This window comes from Antechinus flavipes, chromosome 3 (genome assembly GCF_016432865.1).
Source record: "Antechinus flavipes isolate AdamAnt ecotype Samford, QLD, Australia chromosome 3, AdamAnt_v2, whole genome shotgun sequence".
Lineage (NCBI taxonomy): Eukaryota > Metazoa > Chordata > Mammalia > Dasyuromorphia > Dasyuridae > Antechinus > Antechinus flavipes.
In genome coordinates, this window is record NC_067400.1 from 61176157 (window position 1) to 61196264 (window position 20108).

Here is a 20108-nt window from a genome sequence, read left to right on the forward strand (position 1 = left end):
GCTTTTCTCTGGTTTTTGGAGTTGTTTTCTTGCCACTCCCTACCATTCCTCCTACCCTAAAGCTCTGAGAATATGGCAGTAACCTCTCTGTTTAATTAGTAGTGAAAGGTGGCTGGCAGGGATGTAATCCTCCTGGCACATCTATGAACTAACTGACATATAAAGAACTTTTACTGAGAAGATAAAATGAAGCAAAAAAAAAATGTGTATGTAGAGCAACTTCTGGAAGCTATATGGGGAATTCACATGGCATTTTCTTTACACCTCTCTAATAATAGACCTCTCAAGCATCATTTTTTATTATTATTATGATTTTATCTACTTTAATCTTCTACCAGATTGTAAGTGCCAAGAGAATAGGGATTTTGCCTTATTGCAACCCTTAAAATAATGCTGTTTGTTAAATTGAATTGTTACATTTCAAAGTACATTTTCCATATTACTACTATATCTTTAGTTATCTTTGATAAATGCTTCTTAGTCATATAGTCCTATCCTGTTTGGGAATTCCTCTTCCCTATCCTGTCCTCCATCTGATAAACATAGTTTTGTCCCATGGGAAATCCAGTCAGAAAGAAAAGGAATAAGTAAATATTCTGTTTTAACTTATCAGAGACATGGACCTTACTCAGCATAGAGACACAGACCTTACTCAGCATAGCTTTTCTTCCCTCCCTCTGAAGGGCAGAAGAATCATTCATTCTCTCACAAGGCTGGAAGCCATAAATTAAGTAAACTTAAATGATCAACACATGAACAGTCTATTACTTTGCTCATCCTTGGTTGATAACTGTATGATTCAGTTGACACTAAAGTAAATATCCAATGGTTAGTCAAGTTGGAACAATTTGATGTTTAGTTCTATGAACAGTGATATCATTCCTCTGTCTAAGAGCAAACTGGAGGAATGATCAGGAAAGAAAGTTCTAAGAAGAAGCCAGTGCATTAAGTGATGGGAAAAATTGATTACAGAGGAAAAGTTAAAACGTTTCATCAGGTACAAAATTAAAAGTGTTTGGTTGATTTGAGGTTAAAGGGGAAAAAGAATCTATCTAAATTGTAATCTCTAAAATCAGAATGTCAATATTCAATTGGTTATAGTGTTAGAACTTTGAGGATGTTTTTCTGGGACATAATCTGAGTATAACATATTATTATTGTTAATGGACTGGTAGAAATAGCACTGTATTTGGAGTCAAAAGATTTAGATTTGAATTCTATGTCTGACATTTACAAACTGTGTAATTAAAAAAAATTAATGTGATAAAGTTTGTTTTGTGGGGTTTTTTCCTACATTTATGTAGGGAAAGGTGAGAGAAAAAAATTTTTTTAAATCGTTTATTAAAATAATACAAGAAATCTAAGTTATATTTAAACATTTGAAAACCTACAATAATCAAAAGTAAATCAAAATAACCTCGAGAAAATCACATCCTACCCACTATGCTATCAAAGATGAGAAAAAAATCAGTGAAGAGGGGCTGTGAGAAGACAGTTGTATTTATTCATTACTAGAGGAGCTTTGAACTGGTTGAGCCATTTTGGAAAACAATTTGGAATTATACAAAAAAAGTTATTAAATTGTTCATACCTCCAAATATATTTCTACTTGGATTATACCCTAAGGTTGTTATTATTAATTTTAAAAGATTGTTATTCATATTTGTGACAACCAAAAGGTAGAAACAAAAAGTCTGTCCAATAATAAGAGAATGACAGAAAAAAAATTCTGCATATGAACATAATGGAATATTACAGTACTGTAAAGGAATGACAGATATGAAATATTCTGAGAAACGGGGGAGAACTTCCATGAAGTGAACCAGAGTGAAGCAGCAGGGCCCCAAAGAGCAGCACACACAATGAATGCACCAGTGTAAATGAAGTCAGCTTTTTGAGGTCAATAAAACTCTGGCCAAATGCAAGGGTCAGGTCGATGTTTTTCCATACTCCCCAAAGAGAAGGACACATTCAGTTCAGTATGATTTAACAGACACTCATTAGGCTGCTCTTACATGACAGGTACTATATTAGGTACTAAGGATGCAAAAATGAAATAATCCTTATTCTTAAAGAACATATATTTTGGGTGTTGGTGTGGGTAACGGAATGTATTATATGTACTACAAAAATGTATAACCAGAACAAATACAATTACTACTGGTTTCTTTACTGATTCTTTCACAAATCTCCCTCAACTCCAGACATTTGTTCTAGCTTTGTCCCCCGTGCTTGGAATGCTTTTCCTATCTTTGATTTCTCCAGTTTTCCACATCTACAGAAATCCTTTCCCAGTACTTCATTTTATTGTCTTCCTTCTTGTGATTATCTCCAATTTATCTTGTACATAATTATTTTCATATTATCTCTCCAGTTAGAATGGGATCTTTTTTTCTCTCTGTTTAAAATTTAATTTTTAATTAATTAATTTTTTTAGACAGAGATTTTAAGATCAGTGTGTGTGTGTGTGTGTGTGTGTGTGTGTGTGTGTGTGTGTGTATTGACCTAACTTTGTAGCCTCAGTGCTTAGCACATTACTTGGAACACAGTAAGCACTCCATAAATTCTTGCTTACTTGAACACGCATAGTACTTGGGATCATTGATGCAACTGTAAAAAAAGAAAAATGCCCTCTTTCACTACTCCCTTCCCCTATTTTTCTTTAATACCCAGTTATCTGGGTAGAGTAAGTTCTTGAGGGAATGTGTTCTAAGACATATTAGCTGGCATAAGACTGATATAGGAATGAGTGTGGGGGCTCTGCCAGTAAAGGAAAACCTAAATAGGATAGGATAGGGGAGCTCTGGTGAGTAATAGGGCACTTCATGGGGATTATTTATGCTAAGGTTTGTTGGGGGAAAGAGTCCTACTAGGGGGATAGAAGAACAATAAAATTGAGCTACCTGTAAATTTCAGTTTCCTTGGCCTTTCCCCCCATATTACATATGACATTTTAGAAAAATCTCAGAGTACTCTCCTTTATTTGAAAATTATTTTCCCCCTTTATCTCCTTCATAAATGCTTACATATAGTACCAAGATTTATTTTACCTTTACATTTTCACTAATCTGTTTTTCCCCCAGTATATAGAAATGCCTAGAAATATTGCATTATTCTTACATTATTATATTGTTTAAGTCCTGCCCGGCATCATTTTGGCATCTCAGTGATCACATATTCCCTTTTGTAGTAATAACACAATGTTACTGCTCCTCTGTCTGAAAATAAAAATCAGATTCATCCCCTACATGGAGCAGATGAAGGTTCAGTCAACCAGAGAAAAAGTTCCTTAGTTAATCAGTGTCACTCACAGGTTGAAGAGGCAGATTTTCCCTTGCATTCTTCAGGTTATCATTATTTCACCAGGGACATCTTTTTTTTTTTTTTTTTAAATAACTTTTTATTGATAGAACTCATGCCAGGGTAGTTTTTTTTTACAACATTATCCCTTGCATTCACTTTTGTTCCGATTTTTCCCCTCCCTCCCTTCATGCCCTCCCCCAGATGGCACGCAGTCCTGTATATGTTGAATAGGTTACAGTATATCCTGGATACAATATACGTGTGCAGAACCGAACAGTTTTCTTGTTGCACAGGGAGAGTTGAATTCAGAAGGTATAAATAATCCGGGAAGAAAAACAAGAATGCAAGCAGTTTATATTCATCTCTCAGTGTTCTTTCTTTGGGTGTAGCTGCTTCTGCCCATCTTTGATCAATTGAAACTGAATTAGATCTCTTTATTGAAGAGATCCAGTTCCATCAGAATACATCCTCAAACAGTATCGTTGTTGAGGTATATAATGATCTCCTGATTCTGCTCATTTCACTTAGCATCAGTTCATGTAAGTCTCGCCAGTCCTCTCTGTATTCATCCTGCTGGTCATTTCTTACAGAACAATAATATGTAATACTGTTGTTTTAAAAGAAATGGTGAGCAGGCTGACTTCAGAAAAACCTGGAAAGACCTATATGAACTGTTGCTTTGTGAAGTGAGCAGAATGAAGAGAACATTGTACATTATAACAAGAAGATAATGTGATAATCAATTGTGATTGACTTGGTTCATAGCAACAATGCAGTGATTCAAGACAATTCTAATAGACTTGGGATGGAAAATGCCAGTCACATCCAGAGAGAGAACTATGGAGACTGAATGTGGATCTTTTTTTTTTCTTGCACAGCATGACAAATAGGGAAATATGTTTAGAATAATTGTACATGTTAAACTATATTCATTGGATTGCTTTGTGTCTTGGGGAGGGGAGAGGGCAGGAGAGAAGGAGAAAAAATTGGAACACATAAAGGTGAATATTGAAAACGTATCTTTGCATGAATTTGGGAAAATAAAATATTTTTGAAAAAAAGAAAGGAAAATTCCATAGACTGTGTTGTTCACAGGGTCGTGAAGAATTGGGCATCATTAAACTGAACAAGGCCCAATGATACTTTGACTAAAGGCAGCCTCGTAAAATCATTTATACCATTCCTTGTATAATGAATCAATCAATCAACAAAATTTATTGAGGTCCTACTGTGTGCCAGGCTCTGTGCTAAGAGTAGAGGATACAGTTAATAAGATGGGCCTTACCATAAATGAGCTAAAAAGCTTGGGTCTGAATCCTGCCTCAGAGAGTTAGGAGCTCTGCCATCCTGGGGAAGTTGGTCACATTTTTTTGAGTCTCAATTTCATGTGTAGAATGGTACCCATACTCTTGCTGACATCAGAGAGTTGTTGTGAGGGTCAAATAAAAACTTCCTAAAACTTAAAATGTTGCATAAATATCAACTTAGTACTGTTCTCTAAGGCTGAAAGAAGGAAGGGAAAATAGCCAAGGGTATTTCCTACTTTTGTGCAAATACTCAGAAAAGAACAAAAGCTTACAAGTCCTGTAATAATTTTTAGGACATTTGTTTTAAAGGACAACTCCTGTAATAATGTTGGGGAAGGGAATTTAAAGAAAGCTAATCTTCACCTTAAAAGTAGCCAATCATAATTCAAGTAGACAAATGACAATTCAGTGGTATTTGGCACAGAACACCTAGACTTTCCCCTCCAAAGTGGTTATTAGTGCCCTTCTGTCTGGATACTGTGTTTTTGAACACTTCAGAATGCTCTGAAAATGTCAGCAATGATTACTCATCTGGTTTGAAACACCTTTCTTAAGGGTATTTCTCTCACATCATTTAAAGAAGATGTAAGTGTCTTTTCTATTGTTTTATATGTGTTCCCATGGGAGATTTCATCTACATATACATGGCATTGAAGGTGATAATTCACCTTTCCCCGTTGAAGGGGAGAAAGAGAGATAACAATTTAATGTATGTTTGTATGTGTTTCTGTGTATCTGTGCATTCAGTTCTGGAGGCATCTTTAACAGAGATGCTAAGCTGTCAAACATTAAAGCTAGGAGTCTGTCCCTGATGGCTTTGCTTCAGCTGGGAGTCCTTCCTTCCTTCCTCTGTTGTTTTCATTCCCATCAGGAGAGTTGTCAGATATGGTCAAGCAGATGTGAAGCTTTTTTTTGTCCTATTTCCATATTGGGTGATAATTATATTTATCTGTCTTATTACCTTGTATTTGGAAGTTACCAGTAGGAGTCGGGGGACAAAAGACTGATACAATTACATTGTGTTAGCTCTATTTTTAAGTTGGCTTTCATTCTTGTCTATAAAATCTCATCCATTTCTATAGTTTGAAAAGCAAAACTAACTAACCAACTAGTTAAATAAATAATAGAAAAGAAAATGCATTCAATTTAGGAAGACTTCTAATCTCTACTTCTACAGGACAGTGTTGTTAGATAAGATTAAAAATTTCATGAATGTGCCCTTTTTTCCCAAGAGACCCCACATTTGTACCAGTTATTGTCAGCCATGGCAGAGCTTGATAACAGCTGGCTAGAGATTTGACCACACAGTAGCAGCACAACAGAAATTGGGCTGACTGGCTCATAAATCTTTAGCATTCTGTTTCCTCACTACAGCACTGAATCTGCTCTTATATGGGTCAAGGGAGGGAAGCACTGTCTACTAGCCAACTTTCTCTTACCCCTTCCCCCCCCAAAAAAAACCCTAAGAATCTGTTAGAAAATGTCATTTATGACCACAGAAACTAATTATTGAATTGTTTGTATTTTTTTCCTGATTTTACACAAGCAAAAACTGTTAAGGGTGCCGTGTTTGGCATTTTAATTGGGATTGTTAAATTATACAAAGTGTTTATACTACAGAATCATGTTTTACTTTCCAAGGAATTGGATATAAGAATTCTCTTCCTCATATTCCCATCCCCTTAAGAAAGCTATGGATTTTCTTTTTTCTTTTTTTTCCCAAATAAAGTTAAAGACCAATAAAATGCCACCCATTAGTATTTTGGAGGGAGGACGATAGTTTTATAGAGCCAGAAGAAGCTCTTCTAAAAGCTTTTGTATTTTGTAAAAGGTCAGAAACAAGTCAGCATTCTATAACGTTGGCCTTTTATGAGGGATTGGCTATAGGCACTGTGAAACATCATAGTATTTTGGACCACCAAGCTCTGACTTTTGAGATTCTTTTTAAAAAAACAGGAAACTAGAATGCTTGAGAATTCTTTAAAAATAAGATCTCTTTTTTAAATGTGGAATGGGGTCCTAGAGTAGAGTGAAGATGCTGTATGTGTATTTTTTAAAAGGATAAAATTGATTCATTATGATCACCAATATTAATAAAATCGTTAAAATTAACTTTTTGCCTCTGTCTTTTAAATGTTTCTGGCAGCTCCATCTTCAATAGCTTTGATCCAAGCTAAAGAAATAACGAGATACAGCGTTGCATTGGCTTGGCTGGAACCTGATCGGCCAAATGGAGTCATCTTAGAGTATGAAGTCAAATATTATGAGAAGGTATGATTTTAAAAAGAGGAAGCCATATTTTCTTTTAAATTAATAGTAAAACTAGCCCAGGATACTTGCCTGTTTTCAGGGTGGAACATATTTGATTTCCTAATAATCATGGTCAATTATGAACTTCAAATGCTCAAACAGTGACTTTGAATAATAGGAATAATACAATACATCCTGGCATGACTCTACATTTTGTTCTTAGGATCAAGTAAGGGGTATTTACCATGTAAATCAGTGTCAGTTAAGAAGCTCAAGATACTAACCAAGACAGTAATGTAAGAGTGAGACATATAAGACAGAAATAATAATAACATCTGTTTAAGTGCATAGCTTCTGTTCAGAATGATGGTATGAGTTTGATGGCTTTTAATAGAAAATAGGGGAGGGAAAATTACATTCTTCAGCCTCTCAAAGTTATAGAAAGACATTTTTTTTTTTAACAAATAACTTGTCTCTCTTCAAGAAAAGAACTATGAAAAGAGCTATTTGCATGCAAGGTTGTCTAGAAAATGAACAATTACATTCTCTCTCTTTCAAAAAAAAAGATAATCGCTTATTTGCAGCCTATTAAAAGCAGAAAAGGACAGAAGATTTTTATTCAAGCTAGATTACAACATTTTTTTGACATTTCCTAGCCAGGAAATACAAAGAAGACTTTGACAGGGTCCTTCATGTACTTATTTCTGTCATTTATTGATGTGGGGGTGGGGAGTAGGGACCCCTCCTGTTTTCATTAAGTGTTATTGTCAAAAGAGATTATAATCAAAGATTTGGATGTTTACCTGAAGTTTCCATTTTTCAATGTCAAAAGCGATCACTGATACCTTACTAGCCCCATTTTGTTTCTGTTTGGTTGAGAGCCAAGAAGAAAAAAAATAGCACTTAGAAAAATGAAGTGTTAAAAAAATGCAATTTACATATATTGTCAATCTCTTCTCTAATTTGCTTTTGTTTTTAATCAGCTTCTCCTTTTTTTCAACTATGCCTTCTCTCGTAGGATCAGAATGAACGCAGTTATAGGATTGTTCGGACAGCCTCCAGGAACACTGACATCAAAGGCCTGAATCCCTTGACTTCCTATGTATTCCATGTGAGAGCCCGTACAGCAGCTGGCTATGGAGACTTTAGTGAGCCCTTTGAGGTGACAACTAACACAGGTAAGAAGAGCAGAATTCTTCAGAGACATTTGTTGGAGTAATAAAAACATTATTGATAGTCATAGCTGATATCTATGGAGGAGTACAGATTAAGTCCTATTAATGATAATATTCTGATACTACTTTATACTTTATAAACTGACATTTATAAGCACTTTAAGGTCAGTTAAAGGTCTTGCAATTATTGTTTCACTTAATCATCAAGCCAAACATCAAATCACTCTCCAAAGACTCATCCAAGGATCTTGTGTTGTATATTGCTTGAAATAAGTGACTGTGACTTGAAAATCTTGTTATTCAAAACTTCTCTTTTTAAAGTATTTGTTTTTAGTCTAATATTATATTATTCCTTTCCATTTATTCCATACTTTACTTGCCATCTGGACAGCTCACTGTCTTCATTGTTTCCTAAAAATTCCTTACTCTGTTCCCTAGAGTTCTCCTAAAGCTGCCCTGCCTCTTTCTGACCCCCACCCAGCCCACTTTGAATTCTTATCCTTTAAAGCCCCTGTCTTGATCCTCACAAGACAATTGTACCTTTTTAGTGCATTTTTGATGCATGATTTTATATTATAGTTACACATATATATCATCTCTTCATATTATACTATATCTTCCATTAGGGCAGTACTGTGGATTGACCATAGGTTTTCTTGATCGCTAGCAAGAGTTGGCTAGATGAAGTGAGAGTTCTTAAGGATAGGCATCCATGGGAGTGCTTATGGGCACCTAAAGAGTCAGCTGACAGAGAGTTGAAGGAAGATGTAAGAGCAGTGTAATGGTTGGAGGTCAATCTTTTGGGGAATCTGGGAGAAGTTAGGATCAAGAATACCTTTGGGGAGGTTTACTTTGTTGATTTATGCCATTTACCAAAAAGCTTATAAAAGAAAGTACTACAAGAAAAACACCTAGGTAAATCTGGACTACCAAATCAGGGGAAGAGGAGATGTACTAAATTCTCTTTAGGGAATTCTCTTTAGGGAGTAGTATTCAGATTTCTTGTGGGCAAGGTGGATTTTGTATTTTGAACCCAAGAACCTTGATTGTTCCTTGTAGGCAGTTGATTAATATTTATTGAGTCCACTTGGATGTTGGCAAATATGGAAGTCATCATTGATCATTCAATTATATGACAATAGGTCTAGAGCTAGAAAAGTGCTCAGAGACCAACTTATCCAATCTCCTTGTTTTCCAAAGAGGAGATCAAAATTCAGGGAGTAAATGACAGTACCTGAATTTGAACCCAGATTCTCTTTTTCCAGGACCAGACATTTTTTCACTGGTCAAATGCAACCTCCTTTGCATTCAGAAGGAAAAAAAAAACAAATGGGTAGCAGTTTATCAGTTAAGGATACACCCATTTTGATTCCATTTCATAGGTGGAAGGGACTTCAGAGCTCATTTAATCCAGATGAAGGAAATTTTCAGGTGAGGAAATTAAGGTCCAGAGTTGAAGTGACTCACTTAAAGTCCCACAGGCAGTGTCTTCTTCCAGATCCATAGCACTAGTCTTTCTATTCCACTAGTCCTCCTATTGTATCTTTCCACTGAGGCATGAGATTCTTTGCTAGAAGGGGTTCTTCTCCGGTAATTATGAAAAAGATCTCTATCTCATTAAAGCTGTCTGTAAGGAGGTGTTGAAGGAAAGCTTAATGAGAGGCTGAGAAGCTAGGAGGAGGATTCTAAAGGGAAGGTTGTGGTGGAGAGAAAAGCCTCTTGTCCGATTAGGGATCTCACCCTCAATGAAGCTGAATATATCTTTCTTAGGGCAAACTCTTTCCTTTTTGCAGTGCCTTCTCGAATCATTGGAGATGGAACCAACTCCACTGTCCTGCTGGTGTCAGTTTCAGGCAGCGTGGTACTAGTGGTCATTCTGATTGCAGCTTTTGTCATCAGCCGGAGGTAAGGATTTAAGCCTCCAGCCTGGGGCCCCTCCTCTTACTTTATAAGGGAACCTTTTGTCTCCTCCACACAAAGCTACATTCTTGGATTAGCATCATAAAAGTGCATTTGCATTACAAGCTCCCTCCCTTGTCCCTTTGATCTTCTGTGATAGGGGCCTCAGCCCTCTGTGGGGAACAGTCTGACTCCCAGCAGCCCTTCCTGAAAAACTAATAACAGTAACAATAACAATAAATGCTTCCATCTGAAGAATGATGCTGTAGTTGATGATGAATTTAGTGGGTTATATATATCACTTGTAATGACTGTAAGTGATTAAATGAGAAAATCAAAACCCAATCAATAATTAATCAATAAACATTTATTAATAAGAGGCATTAATTATACCTGTGCCAGGTACTATTGCTATCCTATATACTAATAATGATAATAGTAAGAATAATAATAACTGTTTTCTATATACAGCTTTTCAAAATTTGCAAAATCCAATGATATTTACTCTGATGGGTAAAAGTAATATAGGTGGTATTGGCCCCATCTTATAGGTATGAAATCTGTAGCTCAGAGAAGATAAAAGTGACTTACCTGTGGTTCTCATTTTAGAGAGTTCCACTTAGAGAATATTATCTTTTCCTATTGTCCAGAACAGTAGCATTTATTTAATATTGACCGAATGAATGAGGCTATCAGGATAGTCTCCCTGAGAATTAGGTCAGAATTCATACTATCTGCACCTAGGAACATCCTTTTTTGTTTTTATCGAATTCTTTAATATTGGCTTAATTCAGGCATGTGATAATAACAGCAACAACTATTACTGAACTGTCTGTAACACTTTAATATTTACAAAGTACTTTATAACCATTAATTTATTGCCAAAAGAATAGATAGGTGGCCAAGTGGATAGAGTACCAGGCCTGGAATTAGAAAGTCCTGAATTCATAATCAACCTTGAATACTAGTTGTGTGAGCCTGGGCAAGTTACTTTACCCTGTTTGCCTTAGTATTCTCATCTGTGAAGTTGTATAAAGAAATGACAAACTTCTCCAGCATCTTTGCCAAGAAAACCCCAAATGGGATCATAAAGAGTTGGATGTTAAATGACTGAACAAATTGGCTGTAACTTGGTTTATTAAGCAAGTTTTCCTCTATATATATCTACATATATTAAGATTAATTCTCTTTGGTGAGGAATGTATAATTGTATAATGTATACAATGCATAATATAAAAGTATAATGTAAAATGTATAATAATGTATAAATAAGATGTGCCTGAAAAGCAATCTGCCATGGTGAACTAAGCCCTAGATTTAGAGTCCAAGGAGTTGGTAGTCAAGTTCTGGCTGTGCTATTTATTAGTTTGTGACTTTTGAGCAAGTCATCCTTGTGACCACAGTTGGCCAAGTTTCTGCATCTGTAAAATGGGGATAAGCCCATCTATTTTATTAATAATAGTTTATTGATTTATTGTCTTGAGCAAGGTATCATTTAAATAGGAAAGATGCTAATTCCATCTGAAACTTGAGTCTGCTTTACTAACTGTAATTTTGCCCAAGTTGTCTTTTCTGAATCATAGTTTTTTCATCTGTTTATACTTATAACCTTGAAGTTCCCACTGTCCTCTCTAGAGTTCTATAAGTTTAGGATTAAAATCCCTACCAAGAAAAAACAAAAGAAATACTACTTCACTACACACATTCATCAGTCCCTTAAAACACTTCCCTTAGAAGAGAAATTCTGAACATGCCTCGTAAATGTTAGTTTACCGAGCAGGGAATTTGGAAACCTCGTTTATTTCTTATGGCATTTCTTTCTGAGAAGACTCAAGGTGACTCTGGCAGCTGAGATTTCAAGTGAAAACAAACCATTATAATGTCTCAGTGCTGGGTACAAAATAATCTCATGATAAGTAAGTCTAACCTCTTACCTCTTTCTAGGGTTTAGTGACTGTACCTTTTTAAAAGCAAATAGACACCAGTATTACCTAGCCTTAAAGTCTCTTTTAGGGTCTCTTAAGATCATTCTAACTTTGTTCTCCTTCTTTCTTTCTTTTCTTCCTTCCTTCCTTCCTGTCTTCCTTCCTTCCTTCCTCTCTCCCTCCTTCCCCCCTTCCTTCTCTCTCTCTCTCTCTCTCTCTTTCTCTCTCTCTCTTTCTCTCTCTCTTTCTCTTTCTCTTTCTCACTCTCTTTTCTCTCTTCTCCCCCTTTCTTTTTCCCCCCTTACTTTTAAGTGTCTTAAAGCAAAATCTTTGTAATTATAAATAACTCATTCTTCATTATAATAGTTTCTCTCTGAGACTTGGCTTCTAGCTAAGGGGCTGGCCCAAAGAAAGGAAATCTGAACATATGAAATTGTAATGTAGAAAGACAGGTTTATTAAAAGCCATGGCTACAGAAAATAGCATCGTCAAGCTTGATGACTTAATTTCCTTTCTGGTTTTATTGATCACTTTATTATTTAAGGCAGGATTGATAGCTGGATACATTGGATTTCTAATTATGAGTCGCCACCTTGGAGAATTGAGCCTGCTGAGTTCCTAGAGATGATTCCTGTCCCATCTCCCTCGTAAAAGAAAAAAAAAAATGTCACTTCCCAAGGCTGATAAACACTGCTTGGTGATTGGCCCTCAATGGATCACTTTTTAGAAAATGAAATGTCAACCCCTTGCCCTCATATTGATTCTTCTTTAGTATTGGCCATAAAGCTGTCAAAGGAAAGGCTGCCTGGAGCCAGGTAGTTGACGGGCTCACTGCGGCTACTGCACACTCAGCCGATTCTTCTCACTCTGGCTGTCTATTTCTTTATCTCAGACTGAGTGCTTAAAATGGACAAGAACAGGTAAAGAGGAGACAAGTACTAGGGACAAAAGTCTAGCCTAGGCTTTTTAGGGGGGCAAAAATGAAAAGTGGTAAAGAGATGAGGAGCCCTTTTGGGATCCTTCCCTTGGATGATGAGCCAGAGTTTGGCAGAGACTCCTGGAAAGCAACAGATGAAACAAAGCCAGGAAAATTAGAATGGTCTTCTGCGCTGATTGCTCCAATTCTTCTAAGAAGCAGATTTTTAGAGCTGGAAGCCATTCTGGAGTCTAGCCCTCTCATTTTACAAATGAGGAAACTAAAGCTGAAGAGGTCAAGTGCTTGATATTACAGACTAATAAATGGCACAGACAGAACTTGAATCCAAGTCCTCCATCTCCAAATCCAGTGTTTAGTACAGAATGGTAGGGTGCCTTTAAGGTATATTTCCTTATATAAGAAAAGATCTAGTATAACCTAAACCTGAATGAGAATCTTCTTTAATACAGAATTACCATCATCATTACTGTCATCAACAGCAGTAGTATCTCAGAATTAGCCTTTCAAAGCTTGCAACATTGCACTTTTATCACAATTGAGCCTCAGTACAACTCTATGAAGCCAGCTAAGTGGTACAGTGGATAGAGAGCCAGGTCTAAAGTCATGAAGAGTCATCTTCCTAAATTCAAATGTGGCCTCAGACACTCTCTCTGTGACCCTGAGCAAGTCACTTAATCCTATTCGCTTCAGTTTCCTCATCTGTAAAATGAGTTGGAGAAGGAAATGGCAAACCACTCCAGTATCTTTGCCAAGAAAACCCTAAATGGGAACACAGAGAACTAAAATGACTGAAGAACAACACAATAATTCTATGAAGTGGATGCTCCAAGTCTTATTTTGCAGGTGATAAAAATGATTCTTAGCCTGTGTTCAGAGTTAAGAAGCATCATTAAGGCAGGATTTGGATCCACATTTTGCAGGTGTTAAGTACACAGTCCATTGATCATCACAGCCCAACCGTTCTAAGCAGTCGATTCCATTTTTTGACCTTTCTAATAGTTAGGATATTTTCCCCCCTTATATCCAGCCCAAATCCACACCTTCATAACCACTACTCTTTGTTCCTAGCTGTGTCTTATGAGACCAAGCATAATAATTCTACTTACTTTATCATATACAGAAACAGATTTGTATCTCTCAAAAAGTTATTGTGTTCTCTCTAAAGCTTTTCTTTCCCAGGCTAAACATTCCCAGTGCTTTTATCTGGGACTCAATTTGCATGATCCCTAGGCCCATGGTACTGTGAGTTTAAAGAATGCCTATAGATTGATTGATGGATTAATATAGCTTACTGTATTATTTGGAATCAGAGGATCTAGATTCAAATTTTTTACTTGCTCCATGATCTTGGCAAAGTCTCTTAATTTTTCTCAACCTCAGTTTTTTCATCTGTAAAAGGGAACAAAGTGTAATACCAGAAAACTTTTAACATTCCTTTTAGTTCTAAATCTATGATGATCTATGGCTACCCTAGAACTTCCTCCTTGTTGTCAAGTTAACATATTAGAACATTTTAGGCTCTTTGTAAGATCTCCCAACTCCTAAATGAATCTTAAACAGAATTCAAACCTAAAAATACCATCACTTATAATAAGAAGATTATAACAGTTGTGATAGCAGGCAAACTTTTGGGGTATTTTGAGGTTTGTTCTCCCAAAGTCTCCAAATCTGGGTCTGCTTGAATATGAAATGAGGCACCAAGACAGACTTTAAAAATCTGCCTCCCTCTTTTGTCAAAGGTTAATTCTTCCATTAAGGGAGAAACAACTGATAGGATACTGGTCTATTTTCATTCATCCAGCTTCTTTCCTGGCTTCTCTGGCTTTTATGGAAGATTATGTTCACATTAGAATGAATGGTAATTTAAACTGATGCAGATAAAGTCATATAAACTCATACAATGAGAGAAGGCAGATGGTGCCACCTGAACATTTCCATCCGCTCCTTACCATTGTATTATTATAGTTTAACCATCTCAAAATGTCTCAGAGAACAACTTGGAAACATTTGGTGCAAGGGTCACAGAGGCTCCTGAAAATGGAAATCAAGATGGATGACTTTTATGAACCTTTATTGACAATACAGAGGAAGCTCGAGAATGTCCCCTAGGAGCTATTATGGTTATTAGATTGCTTTACTTTTTAATCTGTACTCCAGTTGAATAAATTATCTACCTTTTACTAATTAGTTTTGGAACAGTGGACTACATCAATCAAATCCTTCTCCTGGAGTACTGAAGTTAGTATCTTAATCAGATAAGACCTAATTCTGGATTTGTCAATTTCTTTTCTTTTTGTCTGGTTTGGGAATCGTCAAAATGCCAACTAGAACACATTGGTTGAAAAGGCTTAGGAACTCATGCTGTTTTTGAATAAAGCCGGTTAAATACTTTTTTGGGGGGAGGGCAAATATCCCTTAGTCTATAAGAAGACCCTCATCATTCTTTCTCTTAGGTTCACCTGTAGCTTTCTCTCTTGGCCTCCTGCAGTTTCTGAAAATTTCTCTGTACACTCTTTATTCTCTCTTTTCCCTCCTTCCCCCTCCTTTTAATCAGCGCCATCCAAATCCCTATAATTACCAAATTCAAACTTCCCACAAAGGTTTCCTTCTGTCATTCAGGTGAAGCAACCTCTGAATGTCAGGTCTTCTTATAACTCGGGTGTTTCCCTGTGGTGCCCTGACTAAATAATGAGCTTGCAAAGGGTTTTATTTTCTGGACAATAACTGCTCACAGTGTTTCTTTACCCTGCACTAAAGAGAAAAGGTCAACAGGTGACAAAGCTAGAATTGGAAATAGGCATTTTTGTTTTTAAAGGTAGTATTAAAAGTTAATAAGCTACAATTATTGTTTGAACAATAATCCTTGTCTTTCTTTCTTTCTTTTTTCTTTCTTTTTTCCTTCCTTCCTTCTTTCCTTCCTTTCTTTCTTTTCCTTTCTTTCTTTCTTTTTCTTCCTTTCTTCCTTTCTCTTTCTCTTCCCCCCTCCCTCCCTCCCTTCCTTTCTTCCTTTTCTCTTTTTCTTCCTATCTGTGTCCTATCCCCCCCTCTCCAAAATCAGACTTAAAGATGTTTTAAATAATAAAAACTTCATCACTAACTCCAAATCATTTATATTAATTTTCCTGTCCCTATTTAAATATCCATCCCATTTGTTTTATTTGGGAGGGAGGCGGTGTTAGGTGTGACACTTCAAATTAAATAATATTGTAATTTCATTTCTTTTCTTGCCTTGTATATTTCAGGGAATATGTTTGATTCAGGGATGATACTGTTATCTTTTAATTATAACTATAGTCAAAGAACTGACATTTCCTAACTAGGCTTTGATTTTTGGAAGTAGAATATGATACTTAACTAAGTTAATTTATAGAAACTTAAAATTAGGTCCAAAAGCAATCTCTTCTGAACTTTTTTTTTTTGGTCTTTTTGATGGAAGGTGGTTTGAACCAATGTTTTAGATCTAGAGTGAGTACAAAGCTATCTTTGTAGTTTCAGGTTATGGTTTTAAGAGTTTCAACTACATGAAAATCACATAGGTACTTATGGTCATATACAGTTCTTTATATGCAGCCACGTGTTTGTTGACATCCATATTGGTTTGATTTGTACCTGCTCTGAATTCTGTGTTTCAGAGTATATCAAACTATTTAATTTCATTGATGAATCTCAATGGATTTTAAGAACCTGTAAAGCCAATTGCAGTGGCTTACACTTAGAAATTATAACAATGTTATATTTGTAGAATGTAAATTAATTTGAGGCTATCTGGTTCTATAACACATATCTCTTTTCAAATAAAGCCCAGAGAGTTGGAATCACTTATTTAAGGTAAAATAGTAGAAACTGAGAAAATAAAAACAAATGAACAAAAATAACAAAGATGGACTGGACTTGGCACCAAGTGACTTATATTTTGGTTCCAGGTCTATTATTTTTTAACTTATTAACCCCGGGAAATTTATTTCACCTTTCTAGTCATAAATTTCCTCATTTTAAAAATGAAGCAGTTAGATCAGATCTCATTCTAAGTTTCTTTTCAACCAAGTTTCTATAAAATTCTTTCTTATCCTAACTCACAGTCTAACTTCTTCCCCCATGACACCAATGATATTTTTAATTATGTGAGCTTAGATGTCCAACTTTCCATCCTCAAAGGCATTATTTTTAAAGGACATGGTCTTAGGAGTTAGACAATGTGGCTTCTAATTTCTTTCCCACAAATATGTACTACATAACTTTAGATAAATCATGTAACTTTTGGCTACCTCAGTTTCTTATGTCTTTTTTGGGGCTGAACTTGGTTATTAAAGTTTCATAGCAGTCAGTTTCAATTGCTTCATTGCTTTTATTACTAGTACATTATTATAGTTTTTGTTTTTGTTTTTTCATTTAGAGTTTTTGTCATTGGCACTTAAGTGCTTGATAAATACTGGTTGACTAATGATCAATTTACATCAAATAAAGTTTTACACACACACACTCATTTTGAGCTTAATCAATCACAAATACCTATTGATTCAATAAACTGTAAATATCCATAGTAGGGTATTTCCTACATGGAGAATTTAATATGGCCAAAATACCGACATAATGGGGTGGATACATGGGGAGCACATGTGATCATTACACAAACATGGAGGAACAGTTCATGTCTATAACATTATTAAGCTATAGATGTCTTCTACTGATATACTTTGGCTGATGTACTCTCTTCAGAGCAATGTACAAGTCAATCTTTTCTCCACTAGAAATTCTGTGATAAATAAGTCTTTCCCTTGAAAGGATATGGATAGCTGCCTTAATTATCTTTCCTTTGGCCAAGCTATATCAGGAAATACCAAGTTCTAAGAAGTTCTTCTTTGAACTGTTCTAAGTTAACTGTTAATTTCATTAATTGTTACTCTTTTTTTTTCCTGAAAAAAAAATTTTGGTGAAATGACTTCTGCTATATCCCCAAGGAAACAAGTTCACCTATCATATAATTTGTGGTCAAAAAAAAATTAGATTTTAGGATTTATCATATTTTTTGAATGAGGATAAATATTCCTACTTGACACTGTGGTAAGGAAAAGAGTCAGTCTTATCCCATAGTCCTTTATTATAAGCAAAATATCAGTAGTTGTTCTGGGGGAAAAAATTCTGAAACCTGATCTCCATCTTTAATCTATAGTAACATTAATCATAATAAACAAATGAAATAATAAAAAATGTTAAACACTATATTCTAGTTATTGTGCCCAGTACTGAGATTACCAATAAAAAAAAAGTCTTTGCCCTTGATTGCTTATATCTGATATGAGAAGGCAACTCATATAAGGGAGTATCCAGGGAGCAGTGTTTTTGGTCTGGGAAATTATAGATGTGATGAATGGAGCTATAAGGGATTTGATGGACATATTCTTTCCAGAAATAGTAACATTGATTTGATTATTGGTCCCAGAGCTGGAGAGAACAGTATTCTGTAGCATGGCATGAAGATTGCCACAAAGAAACAGATTGTTTCTGGGTCCTAACTATAGAATAATAAAGCAAGAGTTCCCTGTCGTAGGTGTTAATAATTTTATTATCTGACTCCCATTTTAAGCTTCATTAGGTAAGAACTTGTTTGGTTCACACTAGCCAGTTTTTAGACAATTTCATTCTGTAATGTATTTCATACTGTAATAGATTTGGATTTTTTTAAAAAAAATTTTTTTGGTTTGGTTCTTTCCCCTCAACAGACGGAGTAAATACAGTAAGGCAAAGCAAGAAGCAGATGAAGAGAAACATTTGAATCAAGGTAAAAAAAAAAAAATCTTCAGGGTTGAGTTTTTTGATCTTTTCTAGGAAGCTTATCCTTATGTTAAGGAAATGTAAATGGCCTTCATCTAGACTTTGTGTTTTTCTTTCATGCAATTGCTTAAAGTAATTCACTTCAAATGAATCAAGTCATAATAGCTGCATGGGATTTCATTTTCTTTTCCTCCTCTTTTTCCTTTCTAGCCGGAAGGGATTTTATACCTCTTGACTCCTCTTTTCAACTGGGTATCATGACATTATTACTTAATTTGTTTAGATGCTCTTTTGGATGAGGCAGATCATAATTCCTTCAAGCTTTAATTGGGGGACTAGCTCTGAACAATAGCAGCAACAATAACAATCACCAGCTGATGGTGAACTTTCTGAAGACAAGCTTCTTCACACTTCACAAGACTGGTGCTCAGATCCATTGTCTATCTCCGTCTGTGTGTGATAGCTTTGAATTTTAATAGGACTTTGTAGAGTTTAGGGTTCATTGGTATAACTTCCACGATTTCAAAGTCACTTCCTTGCCACAATGAGGCAATTCGTATATAAAGATGAAGATATCAAAGTCACTTCCTTTCCACAATGAGACAATTCATTTGTAATTTAAAGATGAAGATATTGTCACCATCAATTCATTTTTGTTGAGCATCAGTTATAAAATATCAATGGGATATATTAAAAAAAAGCTACAATAAAGTCCTTACCCCATCCCTCCCTATGCATACATGGGTTTGCATAGGTTATTTCCATGGGGCATTTGTGCAGATCCTGTCAACCTGGATAGACTTTGAGTATGGAGTGTGTTGTGAAACACAAATATGTCTATTTTCAGAAGACCAACTTAGTTAATTTCAGAGAGGCTCATTACCCAGTAGGCTCCATAGGCTATTGATGTTTCTTTTTGACCAGAGCAAAACTTGAAAATGATCTACTTAGATATAGTGGGATTGTGAATATCTCACAGCCGATGAAAATTGTCTTGAATTGATAATTCCTTGAAATATGAAACTAAGTGTACTCTGATTTGAAGCTATAAGACAAAGACAAGAACTTTTCTAAGGAAGAATTCCTGAACAAACAATGGAATCAGGATGATATTGAATAAAAAGAGTCTAGGATTGTAGGTACAAGAGAGTAGATGGAGGAAGGGAAATCTCAAACAATCAGGAAAGAAAAGAAGTTTCTGTGGCTAATTGGCCTATTGGATAAGCCATATCTAGATAACTATTTCTATGCCAGAAACCTGTGGTAGATCTTTAAGTCACCTAAAAGACTGGCAAATGAAAAACATAAACACACACACACACACACACACACACACACACATACACACTTTCACATAAAAACTCTCCTTTCTTCCACTTGATCGATTATAAATTTTGTTTTCTTTGTTCCTATTTTCTAAAAAGACAGAAGAATTTCAATCTTCAACATTTTTAAAAGGCCTCCTTTTGGAAATAACAGTTTTTTTTTTTTTATCACTAATTATAATAGAGCAAGATAGAAATCAAAACATTTGTACATA

General features: G+C 35.5%; 1 protein-coding gene across 3 annotated transcripts in view; it reads left to right on the forward strand.

Annotated features, from left to right (window-relative positions):
• The window catches only part of EPHA4 (EPH receptor A4), a 167109-nt gene that overhangs the window by 119983 nt on the left and 27018 nt on the right, over positions 1-20108 (forward strand). For all 3 annotated transcript variants that reach the window (XM_051983470.1, XM_051983469.1, XM_051983467.1), the window contains exons 6-9: positions 6757-6881; positions 7879-8038; positions 9829-9940; positions 18517-18575. In XM_051983470.1, coding sequence (XP_051839430.1) covers positions 6757-6881; positions 7879-8038; positions 9829-9940; positions 18517-18575 — 456 coding nt within the window. The remainder of the gene's footprint in view (positions 1-6756; positions 6882-7878; positions 8039-9828; positions 9941-18516; positions 18576-20108) is intronic.